The sequence below is a fragment of the Alosa alosa genome, chromosome 16, assembly GCF_017589495.1.
Source record: "Alosa alosa isolate M-15738 ecotype Scorff River chromosome 16, AALO_Geno_1.1, whole genome shotgun sequence".
NCBI lineage: Eukaryota > Metazoa > Chordata > Actinopteri > Clupeiformes > Clupeidae > Alosa > Alosa alosa.
Genome location: NC_063204.1, coordinates 18,584,006 through 18,599,970, shown reverse-complemented (window position 1 = coordinate 18,599,970; position 15,965 = coordinate 18,584,006). Strand labels below are relative to the sequence as shown.

Below are 15,965 nucleotides of genomic sequence, written 5' to 3'. Positions count from 1 at the left end.
ATGACCATTTTTTCATTATGTTTGCCTCCAGGGGTCATGTTAACCCATTTCATGTGCACACATGTGCACAAACAGATACACACACACACACACACACACACACATACATTCACAGTAATCATCATTATGACACATACTCACACAGTAGACATATGTGCGGCTTGCATGCACAGGCACATCACGCGAGGCACATACGCAGGCACACACACAAGCACGCACACACACACACACACACACACACACACACACACACACACACACACACACACACATAACATAAACATACATGTTTATAAACATAAACATAACACAAACAATCAAGAATTTCTCAGAATTATGAACCGGCAAGATGGAGGTGGGGTTGTATAAAATGAATTTTTTACATGTGAAATCTATGAACTAATCATGTTTTGGTACTTGTTGTCTAGCAGATACCAGTGAGAATTGAGTGTGGATAATGCAATTTAGTGAGACAGTTAGAATCATATAGGCCTTTCAGCATGATTTCTTTTTGTGGAAAAAATGTGCTGGACTGGGCGGCGGTCATATTTTGTACCGCTCTGCGGTACATCTAGTTTTAGGCTATTCCTGCTCAGATGTTCAGCATACTGTAGGCCTATGTCCGATTTATTTTCGGACATACTCTTGCATCACCGATTGAATACATGAATGTCCACGTACGGGCATTGCTATGAGACGTCTTCCTAGATTATCTGACAAAGATAACGAATTCCCTCGGCTGACAATCTATATCTTCATAGAGAATATCGTCCGGGTAGGCTATATTTTCTGGCGGTCTCTAAAACCCCTCGCCCTGCAAAGAGAGTCCCTCACGATTTGCGCTCCAATGTCGTATGGATCATCCAGGTACGCGGACATGTCTCGGGAGAAATTGTTAGTGGAGGGGTGGTACTTATAAAGGGTGTGGTTAACAGAAACCTTGGGTTAACCAAGAACATAACCTGGTCGGAGCAGGTTTGAGATGCAGCGTAAATTGCCATGGCAGCATACCTCGGTTAAAACCTATCTACCTTTCGTAGTAGGCCTACGGGTTAATCGGGAAGTTACGCCACACGTGATCATGTTACTCTCGAAGTTACCCAGATAAGCCAGTAACGATTTGCGCTCCGATGTCGTGTGGATCATCCAGGTACGCCGACATAGTCTCGAATTGTTGAGGGGTGGTAGGCTACTTATAAAGGGTGTGGTTAACGGAAACCTCGGGTTAACCAAGAACATAACCTGGTCGGAGCAGGTTTGAGATGCAGCGTAAATTGCCATGGCAGCATACCTCGGTTAAAACCTATCCACCTTTCGTAGTACGGGTTAATCGGGAATTTACGCCACACGTGATCAAGTTAATCTCGAAGTTACCCAGATAAGCCAGTAACCCCGCTTCGTAGTACAGGCCCCCGGTATCTGCCGATTTTTCCTATGGGAAAATTACATGGGGATTTTGAATTATCACACCTGTTAAACTCTTGTGGGGATGAAAAAGTCTGAAATGCAGACGTTTTCCTGAACACACTTTTGTCCTCTGCCTTCGAGTGGATACTGTGATCTCCGGTAAGTGAAGGCGGCACACTTAGATTTTTGCTACCCTAGTTGCCATAGCTTCAATAAACAACCGGATCTCCTTATATGGGCAAAGATGGCCATTTTGGTTCTTTTTTGTAGGCGAACTTCAGAGGTCTATTGCTACCAACAAGTGTTGCCAACCACTCAAAGGCAAAATAAAGTGTTCCAACCAATAAACCGACGAGATGTGCGTTCAGGAGAGTTTCAATTGCACGGGAGGGAGGAGGACTCATTGGTTTAAAGGATGTTAGCCCAAAACACACCCATTGAAAAACGTCATCGTTCATGTCACTTCATGTGGGAATAAGAGGTGGTAAATTGGGGGGAGATTTTTCTAACCGAGTTGCCCAGTTGGGGGCTCGTTGTCACTTTTGTCGTCACGTTGTTGTAGTTCATTTGTAATCCTTGTGAACTTTCATGCCCAACCATTGTAATGAGAACTTTAGAATTTGCCGTTTTTGTGACTTGAAAGCTGCATATCATTCTTTTACAAGCGTCTTACACTATCTTTAAGCAAATACAGTTGTTTATTTAAGATTAGTGAACGTATGCTTTAACCTTTGTTGCCTGATATTCCCAGGTGGCATGAACTGACCATATGAACAACCCCCAGTGTTTGATCACAAAAGCATGCCATTAAATTAGCGAAGGTGGACTGGACATGCCTTGAATGTCTTTTAATTTTGCTCCTCTGACCAGATGTTTTAGATCACCAAGATGAGACACTGATCTTATTGTTACACTGTTGGGATGCATTCAAAATAGTTAGTATGCTAAAATAGGCAGTAGATGTTATTAGGTAGGCTAGTCAGATACACAAGACTCAATAAATAAGCTTCCTGGCTTTAGATTCAGATTTCAAATCATACAGTATTTCAAAACATTTATTTAAAGTTTAGAAGCTTTGGCCCTCTGGCACACCAAACTCCTTGCCAAAAATCTCAGTGAGTGCTCCTTGACCCAGACCAGAACTTTGAGTTACATATTAACCATGTAATCAGACCACCCGCTTCGAACGTTAACGAAAGTTTTATCATCTCCAAAGTGTGATCCTGCTCACCCAGGCAGACACACAGAAGTTGGTACATGTTTTAGCAGGCTTGATTATTGTAGGCTAATGCTCTTTTTTTATTGGCCTGTCAAAAAAACCTAAAGTAGCAGATCATTCAGAATGCAGCAGCACATGTTCTGAAAAAGACCATAAGGAGAGTACACATTACCCCAATTTTAAAATCTCTTCACTGGCTGCCTGTTAGATTTAAAATTGATGTCAAGATTTTACTTTTGGTTTTTAAATCACTCAACTTGCGTCTGTTTATTTATCAGACATGCTCTCACCGTACCTACCATCACAACCACTCAGTTCCTCAGACTCTGGCCTCCTAGTTATTCCTAGCGTGAGGAGGACCAAGACACACAGGGAGGCAGCTTTCAGTCACTATGGTTCTTGCCTTTGGATTAGCTTGCCACTTGAGCTGAGAATGGACCAGTCAACTGACCTGTTTAAGAAACATCTTAAGACATATCTCTTTAGCCTTGTCTTTTCTTAATCCTTTTCTTAATTCTTAATATATATTAAGATAAATCACAAATTCTCCATGATTCAGATTATTTTTATTTGATCATGGATATATTCTGAAAGTGACCAAGTGTTTTGTCTGATAACGGTCTCAAGCATATCAATGCTCCAGTATAATCAGTAGACTTGGCAGCAGGCTTGGAATTTCATAATTTTAGGGGCAAGGCCACTTGGTCTTCAGTTGGGCATTATGGGACTCAAAGGCCACAAAAAGGTTGAAGGTTGAAATTATAAGAAAGTAGAGTAAACATGCAAATGTTGCACACCAAGTTTTCTAATTAGAGGGAGAGCAGCTTCACAAATAGAACTTCTGGCGGCAAATTTGAGGAAAAGTTGGTAAACCACCCTTCTTACCTAATTTGAGGGTGCTGATTTTGAATATTTTGTTTACCAAGCTCAATTCTGAGTTCTAAGCAGTATAATCATAATAACATAAAATAGCGATTATTTTTGCTTATTTTTCCCTAAATTGGGTTGATTTCAAAAGTAATCACTAAAACCAAATAAAAGTGTTCTCTAAATACATGTTTAAGCATTATAGAAGCCATACTATAGTTTATTAACGTATTTAATCAGAACATGAATACAATTAACATGTAAACTCGGAAATTCTAATCAAAACACAACCATATTTTTATTGCTAACATAGTGAGTCACTCGTGGTGTTTAATGCATTTCATCACAATAACAAATTGGACAGATAACTTTCAACTATCCTACAGTACATGTGAACTTAGATAGTGGGAATAAGCCTAATGCAGAACTGCATCTACCGTCAGCAACAACCGACAAATAAAAAACATTTTACTTCTAGTAACACTGGATTTGGTATGTGTGTGCTATTCTAATATGCCATTGAGCAGCATCACTTGTTGGTGGTCCGATCCGACATCTAGAAAACAGAGTGGCTCTGTCATAGTGTTGTCACAATACTAAAATTATGACTTTGATACAATACCTTCCATAAATATCTTGATACTCGATACTGAAGCGATATCCAAATCCTAAAATATCTGGAAAAGAAAGGACGCAGGCCTCCTCCAAGTGTATTGAGTCATTTGTGTTGAATTTGGTGCACTTTTGGTCAATTCTGGGTTTCAAACTTCTAAACGTTCTACATAATTATTATTTTTGTAGTCAGTAAAATAGTAGTTTGTGTGTGATTTAGTCCTTTATTGTTTGTTATAGCTAATTTGTGATGTTTTGGCAATAAATTACCTTTAAATAGCCAATGTAGGCTAGATCAAGGTCAGTGTTCAAATTACTGCATGCAAATCACTTAATGCTATGCAGAAGAGCCTAATCTTTAGGCCATCTGATATAGGCTACCCCAGGCCTTCCTGTGTTTATGGGATTTCTTTGACAGTTGCAAAGGGAAAAAAGTGAAGATAGTCTTATTTGCTCCAGTGTAATTTAATAAGTACGTTTCAACTACTCTTTGGGTCTTAATCAGATAGGTCTACACCATTATTACATTACATTACATTACATTACATTATATTTGGCTGACACCTTTTTAACCAAAGCGACTAACAACATGGTAACAGTTAAGTTTTAAAGCAATTCTCTCAACAATTTTAGGACAATTTAAAAACGGTAGAGTACAGTAAGAATAAGTGCATCAGTGAGGGCTGTTCTGACAGTTGAGTGTCAGTTCAAGACGGATGGTAAGTGCTAGGATCAGCAAGACTTGTTGTAAGTGGTGCTATGAGAGGATATGTTCTCTAAAGAGCTGGGTCTTCAGGAGTTTTTTTGAAAATGGAGAGGGATGACCCTGCCCTTGTAGGAACTGGCAGTGTGTTCCACCAACGAGGAGGAACAACAGATAAGAAAAGTTTGGATTGGCCTGAGCGTATCTGTTGCAATATCTGTGTGTATTCCTACATTAGGTCTATTTCTTTGATAGTCAACATCATTTGCTACCACATAACAAATACCAAATAACAATACAAAAGTTTCTTCCAAACTTTCCTGCATAGTTCTTAAATGTGCTGCAGTCAGATGGGTGCCCTAAAGACATAACTAGATCTTGAGCATCTATTACCAGTGTTGAATGAGCAGTTTTTGCAGTGATCACTACTGGACATTCCACATTGCTAGACCGTACTTGAGTGAGGATGACTTATTTCCACTTTACAAATAACTATCGCTATCTGCAATAGCTACAGTACAGGAACATTAATCAGTTCATAGCTGAGGATTTGTCCTAGGTCCACTTCCCTTTCAGCATTATATGCAGTAATGATGCACTGGAGAATGTTTCTTTTTGTTGCACTATAAAGGATATCTTGTCTAATTTTTTTGCAAATAATGCAATCTCCATAGAACTCTTCAGCAACCCTCAAACATGCACACACTTCTATTTTTTGCATGGCTGGGATTTGAATGATAGGAAAGAGCACCAGTGAGATGTTTTAACTAGGCAAGCACAGTCGCCTTTACAGTAAAAAAAAATACAGTGTAAAGACTGACAACTGTTCATAATAGTTAGTGACAAAGTACTTTCTACAGAAAAATGAGCAGTCACCTACTATTCTATCAATTTATTATCAAGGAATCTATTTTGCTTCTAAACGTCATATACTGAATTTTAGCTATTATTTCAATTTATATTTTAATTTTAGCTTATTTTCATTTGCTACTTGAGGGTCATGGGGTAATTCCTGACTGTCCTGTCCCACAACATATCTGATACATAAAGAGTATATTAATGGCTTATTTTTTGCAATTCCTATGATATCTGATGGCAAAACCAATTAGTGGGGGGCCTTAAGGACACCAATGTTCTTAGTGAAAAATGTATCGTAAATAAATAAATAAATAAATAAATGTTCTTCCTTAAATTACAGGGGCAATAAGTATTTGACCCCTGTTAAATTCCCATAGAGGCAGGCAGATTTTTTATTTTTAAAGGCCACTTATTTCATGGATCCAGGATACTGTGCATCTTGATAAAGTTCCCTTGGCATTTAGAATTAAAATAGCCCCACATCATCACATACCCTTCACCATACCTAGAGATTGGCATGGTGTGTTTTTCAGTTAGCCTATTAGCTGGTTTGATGCTCATTGAGTTCAATGCAAATCAAACCAGCTAATAGGCTAACAAAAAAACACACCATGCCAATCTCTAAATACTTATATTTATGATTGTGTATATGTGGATCATCAAAGTCCCCAAATCCAATATGGCTACTGTCCAAAAAAGGGTTTTGACTACAACCTTTGAACCAAATGCGCTAAAGATGAAAACGTAATTTCTATTTTTTTTTTTACCATGACAAACACACAGGAATGCTTACGTTTGCCTATGTTTAGATCCTACATTTGCATTTACAAAAAAGCAACTACCTGATCATTTCTACTTTCCAAATATTCTCACCAATTTTAAAATTGAGAATGTAGGGAAGGCATAGGAAGAGTCAGTATTCCAGTGTTCTGCCCAAATAAGTTGTGTGTGCTAAAAAATGACTAAGTTGTATTTTTCTATGTTAAGGTCATTTACGTAGTTGTATTGTTGCTATTGTGGGGCTTTTGTTCTGACACTGATTGCTATTGGGTAGATCAGAATGTTAGAAGGAAGTGGTAAGAAAGCAGGAAGAATAAGAACGTAAACAAATGCATGGTTGCTACTATTTTACCTCGTGTGTAAAATCTCTTTTAATCCGTTGGATTGAGCCTTCAGAAAGCAATGACTGTAAGTGCTATGAGTTTTGTACATGTTTAGAGTTTTTTTGTATGAATGCTTCGAGGAATTTTGATTATTAGATTACCTGCGTGTGTGTGATTATGATCGCGTTAGCATGTTAACTTGTAGGCTAAGCGTCAATAACGTCATACTATGCTACTGTTGCTATATATAGCATACTAAGTGTATTTTCCGTTTTTCTCTTCTTTTTTGTAGTTTCACTCCAATTCAATGTTGTCAAATTGACTTTATGCTGCAAACGAAGTCAATAAAAGGAGCAAGCACGCTCAGTTTCCTGGCTCTTGAAAAGGAGTTTGGCTGCCTGTTTAATCTATGTTAACACTGAGGAAGTACAACACATAGTGAGAGCAGAACATCCAGCATACAGTAGATTTGGGCAACTTATAGAGAATGCTAGTTGACTGTATGGACTGTGGTGGAGCAGCTGGACTTTATGAAAACCCTGAAGCCCTCATGCTGGCAGGGCCTGACTGTGCCAGAATTAGTACAAGAGTTTCAAGCTGTGTATGATAGCAGCTCATCATCATCATCATCATCATAAAGAAGAGGCATACAGCTTACAAGTCATGTTCAGGAAGGATGTTAAATTTTACCGGTTATGGAAACCCATGGAAATCCCTTCTTATCAACAAATCATTAACCTCATAGCACTTGACACCCAAGATATTATGGAAAGAGAAGTGGCTGATTCGCTCACTACTGCTCACAAAGTTGGTGTAGCCCTACATGCTGCCTATGTAGAGCAGCGACTTGACAAGGTCACTAAGCCTGTATCAGATATAATTCCTTGGGCAAACATACTGACATTTGCCAATTGACCTGGCACAAAAGCCAAGCACAAAACAAAGAATGGTATTCAGAAGCAAAACATGACGCTCATCATACAACTGTTCCTTTTCCTTTAGTCCAGGCCTGATGCAGACATGGCAGAATTCTTCAGGTTTAGTATGCTGGGTTTGTGAGGTCACACATGAGCTATGAATCTGTCACGCGACTGGATATTGTGTTTGATACATATCCAGAGGAGAACCTCAAAGCACAAACTCACCAACGCAGAGGAACCGGATCAAGAACTAAAGTAGATGGGAGAACTCCAAGGACATTCCTGCTCACGAAATCAGCAAGGATCGTGGTCCCTAGAAGTCACTGGCCTTACCACTCGTCCACGCAAAACCTCAGCCTTCCTGGGCCATGGGAAAAAGAGTGCCTGGGCAGCTTGGGAGGCAACACCATCTCACAGAATCTCTGCTTACCCTTACCTGGGACCCTGAACAGATCAACAATGACGTCCATGTCCAAAAAGAGCTGTGGTTCCAGTGGCTTAGATGAAGCTAGACATCACCTTTTCTCGAATGGTACCAAGTCTCCCGAGAACCTGCCTCCCACCCAAGCTGCACTGATTCAGCACATCAAAAGAGCACTGCTGCAGGCGAGCTTTTACTGGAATCAGGCAACCACTGTCCAGCAAGATATCCCAGAGTTCAATGCATGGGGATGGTATCGGGACTCTACGAGCAAGACTTGGGGACCTTACTGGACTAATCTCGGAGATGCCAGTAAAGCCTGCACCATTCTCCTCCACTGTGGTTGCAAGATAGCATGTAGAGAGGCCCTGTACAGCCCTGTCCTGGCCCATACAGCCTAGCGATCCATCACCCGCCTTCCCTCTGGACCATCCAACGCTGGACTTTTTGAACTTTCTGACACTAAATTAGGATTAATGCATTATCATACCAGATATGTAGTCATCCCACCTCTTGTAACTTTCACCTCAGGTGGCTTTAAACACCATGTCCTATTCTCTACACCTGACTATCATATGCATTTGTCATAGACCTTACTGTCCTGTATTTGACCCTAGGCAGATGGGTCAGGCCCTTGAGTCGTGGATCTGCTCAAGGTTTCTTCCTGTATGTATCTCCAATTCTAGGGAGTTTTTCCTCCCCCCTGTTACCCTGTTACCCATGGGCCTTCTTTTCTTTTCTTTTCTCTGATTGTCTACACTCTGTAAAGCGCCATGATACATGTGTAATGTTTTGGCGCTCTATAAGCACAATTAAATTGAAATTGAAAATAGAGAGCACTGCAGTGCTGTAAAGCCGGAGTTCGTTGCACTTTTCTATATGCATGTGAGGGTGCTTGTACAAACAATGATCGTGGAGACGATGAGTGATCTGGTGATCGTGAGTGATAATGAGAATTCACTGTTGTTTTTTATGTTATTATTTTTTTTTTTTTTTTGTTATGCAGTTGTGAAGCAGAGTTTTGGACAAATCGACTATATTGTTCTTTTAACAATTTGCCATAATATAAATATTGCCTTGCAATAATAATTGTGTCTTATTCTTTCTTATGATTACACTTTGAAATGTATTCATCTGTGGTGCACTGAAAGCATTTCACTTTTATAAGGAAATTAATCAACATTGAAGAAAACCTTCAAAGTTGTGGTAAAAAAAATATTTTCAACCACAGTCTTGAAAAGAATACAGATTCCAGACTTAAGCAAATATAAATATGACAAGCATAAATATAAATATTCCAATAGACTTCTTGTGGTCAATAAACATAAAATAGACACCACATACTCATTTGTAGCGTATTTGGTTCAACATTTGTAGCCAAAACACTTTTTTGGACAGAGGCCATATTGAATTTAGGGAATTTGGGGGGTCCTGATATACTCAATCATAAATGTAAGTATTCCTATGGGTTTCCCATGGTCAAAAAAGGTAAAATAGACATCAAGTTTTTATTTGTATCTCATCTGGCTCAAAAGCTATAGCTGAATCCCTTTCAGGCGGCGGCCATATTAGATTTGGCCGCCATCTAGGTCGCTTGGATGCCCTGGCTAAATCATTTCAGTATGCCCTCAGCTACATCTGTGTCAATTTCGTGTTTGTAGATGAATTTGCACGAACAATGGGGTGTAAGGCCCCAAACTACAGCCAAAACTGCTTTTTTGGACAGCGGCCATATTGGTATTAAAGGAATAAGGGGTCCAGATGTACTGGATCATACATATTAACATTCCTATGTGTTTTCCATGATCAATTAAGCTGAAAAAGATATCAAGTTTGCATTTGTAACTCATGTTAAGTTATAGCCGGAACCCTTTTCGGGCAGCGGCCATATTGGATTTGGCCGCCATCTTGGCCCCAAGGGTCGTTGACTCCGGCGCCCTAGCTAAATCATTTCAGTATGACCTAAGCTACATTTGTGCCAAATTAGGCACTTTTAGAAGAATTTGCGCGAAAATGTGCTTAAGGCCCCCCACTACATTGGTTTTATAGAAATCCCTAGTTTCAGAAAAAAACATGCAGTGAAAGAAAAGAAGTGATATTGATGGTCTAGAAACTCCTTTATTGTGAGACACCTGCCAAAAATCAGCATTTTCTCTAGAAATATAATCCTTTGTTAATGTTGTCCTTGTTGTATCCTTATTATTGTCATGGTCATTTGAAAAGGAGACTTCAAATTGTGGTAAAACATTAATAAACTGGAAATAGTGACTGATACCAAATGAAAAAAAGATTTTTTATGCATATTTTTCCGAAATATACGGCCCTTTCGAATGTCAGGAGACATTTAAGGGAAAATATTTGTCAAGATATTAATGCCCAAACATGGCACATGGTTTTCAAGCTGTAAAAATTAAAGAATTTCAAGGTCTGAAAAAGATATGAAGACATGCGATTTGCACAGAAATATTTCACAGGCCTTGGTTTTAGGACCCATTGATGATATTGTCAAGGTTTGAACAAAATCTGAGACGGTGCAGCAACAACCTTATCTGATTTGACACGGAATGACCCACAACTGAATTTCTGTGGGCATTGTGTGTTCCCTTGTTGTTGATCCCAGAAAAATCAAGGGAAAAAAAATATATTCACAGACAGTGATGGGTGGGGTTTTTGGGGTTTACAGAAAGGTAACTGAGGACCTAATTGATTGTGCTATTTTTTAGGAGGCAAGTAGAGGGAATGCCTGGACCCTGAGAGGACTAAGGCCATAATTGGTGAGTTTATTTTATTTGTATGTCTTTCTCTCCAACTCCCTTTGTATTTCTGTCCAATTATCATGATACACAACAGTGTTTCTGCACTTTAGCATCTGTAATTTGTGTCACTAATATTTTGCATGTTCTATTTGTATATATTCTGTCTTATTCAGAGGCCACCCTGAAGCAGCTCCCAGGATTGCTGGGCCAGGCAATAAATGCCAAAGTGACAGAACTGAGGTTCCATAGCAAAAACAAAAATTGAATAAAAGATGAGAAGTCTTTCTTCCTCTTTATACTGATACTGGTTTATGTTAAGTAAATGCAATAGTGAAATATGTACTGATCAATGCTGAAAATATCAAACCATAGAATATGACTATATTACAGAGATGTCTGAAATATATAGATCATGTGGTCAGAATTTCCACGAAGAGTCATGTGATCATGCTTCTTAGTGTAAAATATTTAAATAATAATATGCAGAAAATAAGAGTGGCCAATATTGAATATTTACCTAGATTTTAAAATATATTGATGATTACATGGACATATATTTATTTAACATAGATGGAAATATATTTATTTAACACAGATGTGCTTACTGGAATATGTTCAAGCTTGTGGATATGTTAAGTCTCTGTATGGAATGGCTGTAATCACAATCATCTTCATCTGACATCTGAATTTGTGTGTCTGTATAGGGCTGAACGGGGTTTTACAAAAGGATGTCATAGCTAATTTCATAAACTGTGACATGAAACTATAATCCACATTAAAATGTCTCACCACAAAGGCGTCAACACAACCACATATCATCTGCATCACATCGAAAGGTAGTAGGCTAGCCCGAGCCCAAGTCGTCCGCGAAGCTTCCAGCACAGCTAAAAATACTGAAGCCTATACCGCATAGGTTTGGGGATAGCCCTGCCCATTGCATCCCCTGCTGATAACTCTGCTGTCCTGTACGTGAGATGACACGGTAATTTGTGCAAATTCCTCGTATGCCCCCCTCAGCCCACTTTGCGTCAGTATCGCTCTGGAAAGCTATAGTTACACCTGGCATAAGTTGCGCTTATGGTTGGCAGATCCAGAGATGGGTTTGACACAAAGTTTCAAGACGGAAGGGGGTACCGGCGGCTATCATGTTCATGGGGTAAGATGTGAGGTATTGTTGAATGAGCATTAGGCTAGCCTACGAGCTGACAAAATCTCTTAAGAATTATTTAAAAAAATATATTATTAGAGATAGTATTCTCCCATCAGGATATGTTGTGTTTGCACAAGGCTACATCCGTAGACTAGCAGGTAGTGCAAGTATCCCTAAATGATGTGTGTTAAGAGGCTACACCAACCGCTGTTAAAAAAAATCCACATTGATACATTCCATGGCTCCCTTTACGCCAATGCGAGTAAGTGAAGCATGCGGACAACTTTATCCTTCAGGTAATATCAAGTCTTAATATGGTAATATAATATTCAGCATGACGTGTCTCTGTTTTCACTAGCTTGTGGCTGTAGCTAAGCTAATGTCTGTTGGCATTATGCAAGTCAGAAGAAATTACAGTTTCCATCTTAGTATGAAATCTTCTAAATTTTGATCAGACCTTGTTCTACGAATTTAGTCCACTGTCCACTCTCCAATGCATTGAGTTTAGACTAACCAGCTGTTTGTCACACAACTTAGGCTACTTGCCCCACAACTCATTTCACCAAAATTTTGTTTTATAGTAGGCCCTAGCCTAATAATTAATTATAATGGTGGCAATATTCCAGGAAGCAGAGTTAAGATGGCAAATAAAATCGGCAGGGCTAATTTCCAGGAACCATCTCATCTCTGCCTTGCCCATGGGCTATGAGCAAATCAGTCAACAGTAGCATGTGTGGAGGGCGTCTATAGATAGATAGATAGATAGATAGATACTTTATTGATCCCCAGGGGAAATTCAAGGTCTCAGCAGCAGCATACATACAACACAAACACATTCTTTAACAGCAGAAAGAGTAATTAAAGTATATAATATAAAAACACAACTAAGCAGTAAGGACAGTAGAAGATAAAGAATATGCTAAAAATACTAAAATACAAATTATACTAACACTTAATACAATATATAAAAATATACTAAAATACAAATTACAAAAATACAAATTATACTTAATCTAACACTTAATCTAAATCAATTCTAAAAACAGTATCCACATAGTGGTGATTAATAAATCAGAGGCGCTTGCAATGACTGAGGCAGGGACTGAGCCTGTGATTCTCTGTGCATAGTAAGGTATGGTAAGGTGCTCTGTGTGAATGAGTGTCATGGTGGTAGTGCAATGGTGATAGTGGCCATGGCCAGTGGCCATATGTGCTGATGTGCTAATATAGCACGCAAACAGTGAGGCATAAAGACAGTTCTCTTTATATTAAACTAAAGAAAAGAAGAAAACTAAAGAAACTAAACTAAAGAAAAGAGGGAACTGTTTTTGGGGATCAGCATGAACTTTGAGAAGATCTCATCAGTTGTTGAAATTGAAATTCAAGTTTTGTGTATTCACAGATTCAAGAGAATTCACCAGCACAAATAGCGGGATTAGAACCCGTTTTTGATTTTATTTTATCAATTGGGAACACCCGACTGGTAAGTTTCCTAAAAACATGTGGAAGTTCACAGTTTCACATGAATGACTCAAAAACATTATTTTATGTAAGTAGATGATTAAGGTTTGTGCAGAACATTCCTCAATGTAGTCTTTTTTCTCAAAGGACAAGGAGAATGACACACTCAAAGATCTGCTCAGAGCCAATGTGGAGAAACCAGTCAAACTGGAAGTCTATAATTCAAAGGCACTAAGGATTCGAGAGCTGGAAGTTGTTCCTAGCAATATGTGGGGAGGCCAAGGCCTTTTGGGTGCCAGTGTCAGATTTTGCAGTTATCAAGGTGCCAATGAGAATGTCTGGCATGTCTTGGTGAGGCTCTTCAAATTTCATCAGGAAATGCTACCAGAGTCAGAATTAGAATCAGCTTTATTGGCCAGGTTTGCGCGAACAAACAAGGAATTTGACTCCGGTTAATTTTTGCTCTCAAAGTACAACACTCATTTAACACTCACTTAACATATAAGAATAAAAAACAAAAGAATACAAAGCAGAACATTAAGAATGGAATGAAGAGCAGTAGAATGTGGCTATAAGTAGAATGACAGTATGTACATTTGCAATAAATAGAACACTATGGGTGTTATATGGGTGGGCTATTACAGTGCTATAGGTCTACTATGTATGAAATGAAATGTACAGTATGAGTGTAGTATAAAGTGTTACTAACTAAAATGTTCAAAATGCATTGGAATATACATTAAGATGCACTGATTGAAAATCTGATGCACCCTTTTAGGATGTGGAACCAAATTCTCCAGCAGCTCTTGCTGGGTTACAAGCATATCTCGACTACATTGTGGGAGCAGACCAGGTGCTGCAAGACGTAAGTGATGTCTGCATGTTGTGCCCTTCCATATTCAGACCATATTAGACCCTATAATAATAGAGCAGCATCAGAGTGCAGTGCAACAACAATCTGCGTTTATCTGTGACTTTTGACTGCCACAGTCTGAGGACTTCTTTTCCATGATTGAATCCTGTGAGGGGAAGCCCCTGAAGCTTCTTGTGTACAACACTAAGATGGACCAGTGCAGGGAGGTTGTGGTTACCCCCAATGGTGCCTGGGGTGGAGAAGGCAGGTAAGTCTATAAACAGGAACAAACCAACCTGACGTATCAGAATTAATGAGAGGGTTCATGTGCTTTAATCATCTTTTGACATTGTGCTACATAAGAAGACAATCTTGGTCACCCCAGAGCCCTATTTGAAGGACCACAACTGCCTTGTTTCAGACCAACTAAAGAACAATTCAGTGGCATAAGCCTTGGGCCTCAGAGCAACAGTTATGCTAAAAGTCCTTGATTGTTCTTCTACTTTCTCTGGTTATGCCTTTGGTAAAATTATAAGGAAGCTTTGATGTTGAAGCCAAAACACCACATTCTTATCAGTGCTAACAGGGCTAAGAGTATTCATTTACTTCCTAGTCAGAGCGACAAAATAAAGTGGTCAAATTTGGCATTGACATTCCTATTACAATAATATTTTCCATTGAATTCTCTCCACAGAATCACTGTAATCTCTTAACATTGCATTAAACAGGGCTTTCTGATTGCTGTTCAGCCTAGGTTGTGGAATTGGATATGGCTACCTGCATCGCATACCATCACAATGGCCTGTGTCAGTGCCGCAGCCAGTTTTCAAAGACACAAATGAGGGAGATCTTTCTGACAAAGACAGTGAGGTAAATGTTAGCTTTCAAGTTTTAGAATGTTTATGTACAACATATCAATTACGTAAGACAAGGGGGAATTCAACCAAGCAGTGGGATAAGTACATGTTGTATCACATTCTAGTGCAGTGGTTCTTAACTGGTGGGTCGCGGAACCATTCTGGGTGGGTCGCGGAGCTTGTGGTTAAAAAAAGAGAAGAAATCGCCCATTTCAAATAGACTTAAATTGAGACGAAATGGTGCAGTTCACAATTGGTTCACAATTGCTGGAACATGAGTGAAAATGCCTCATAATAAAGTACACCTGTTAAAGACAGACCTGTCAAGTACTTTAAGGTGACATCAGGAGTTGGAGACTTCACAAATGTAATGCCAAACAGCATGTTCCAAACAAATAGGCCTACAGGCACTTTGCCTTTTTAAGCATGTAGCTCACCAAATCTGTTGTCTTGAACGCTATAAAATATATATGGGTCGTGACTTCATGAACATGGGAAATTGTGGGTCCCAAAGCCAGACCAGTTAAGAACCACTGTTCTTGTGAATAGATCTGAGATCTGATCATAAACACTTTGTAGCCTGCATCACTGGATGCTTTAGACCAGATTGATCACATCAAAGGAACTTCAGAGACTGTGGAAATCTCAATCCAGGATCCCTCACGCTCTCCATTTACTCTGGCTGACACAGATCAAGGTGTCCTCTTGCATGCATTCCAATCATCAACATTTTTTTAATAATGTAACAATGGAGAAAGAAATTGAAATTCCTCTTAAC

The 15,965-nt window shown here is 39.1% G+C and overlaps 1 protein-coding gene across 7 annotated transcripts in view; it reads left to right on the top strand.

Annotated features, from left to right (window-relative positions):
- Positions 1-15,965, top strand: part of gorasp1b (golgi reassembly stacking protein 1b) — a 33,076-nt gene that overhangs the window by 14,593 nt on the left and 2,518 nt on the right. For 3 of the 7 annotated variants that reach the window (XM_048266063.1, XM_048266066.1, XM_048266060.1), the window contains exons 1-9: positions 6,755-6,854; positions 10,834-10,884; positions 11,040-12,022; positions 13,419-13,499; positions 13,625-13,828; positions 14,256-14,342; positions 14,468-14,598; positions 15,080-15,200; positions 15,767-15,884. In XM_048266063.1, the coding sequence (XP_048122020.1) occupies positions 11,963-12,022; positions 13,419-13,499; positions 13,625-13,828; positions 14,256-14,342; positions 14,468-14,598; positions 15,080-15,200; positions 15,767-15,884 (802 nt within the window). In that variant the 5' untranslated portion in view covers positions 6,755-6,854; positions 10,834-10,884; positions 11,040-11,962. Of the gene's footprint in view, positions 1-6,754; positions 6,855-10,833; positions 10,885-11,039; positions 12,279-13,402; positions 13,500-13,624; positions 13,829-14,255; positions 14,343-14,467; positions 14,599-15,079; positions 15,201-15,766; positions 15,885-15,965 lie in introns of those variants that run through there. The other 4 variants (XM_048266062.1, XM_048266061.1, XM_048266065.1 and 1 more) reach the window with 3 other exon arrangements.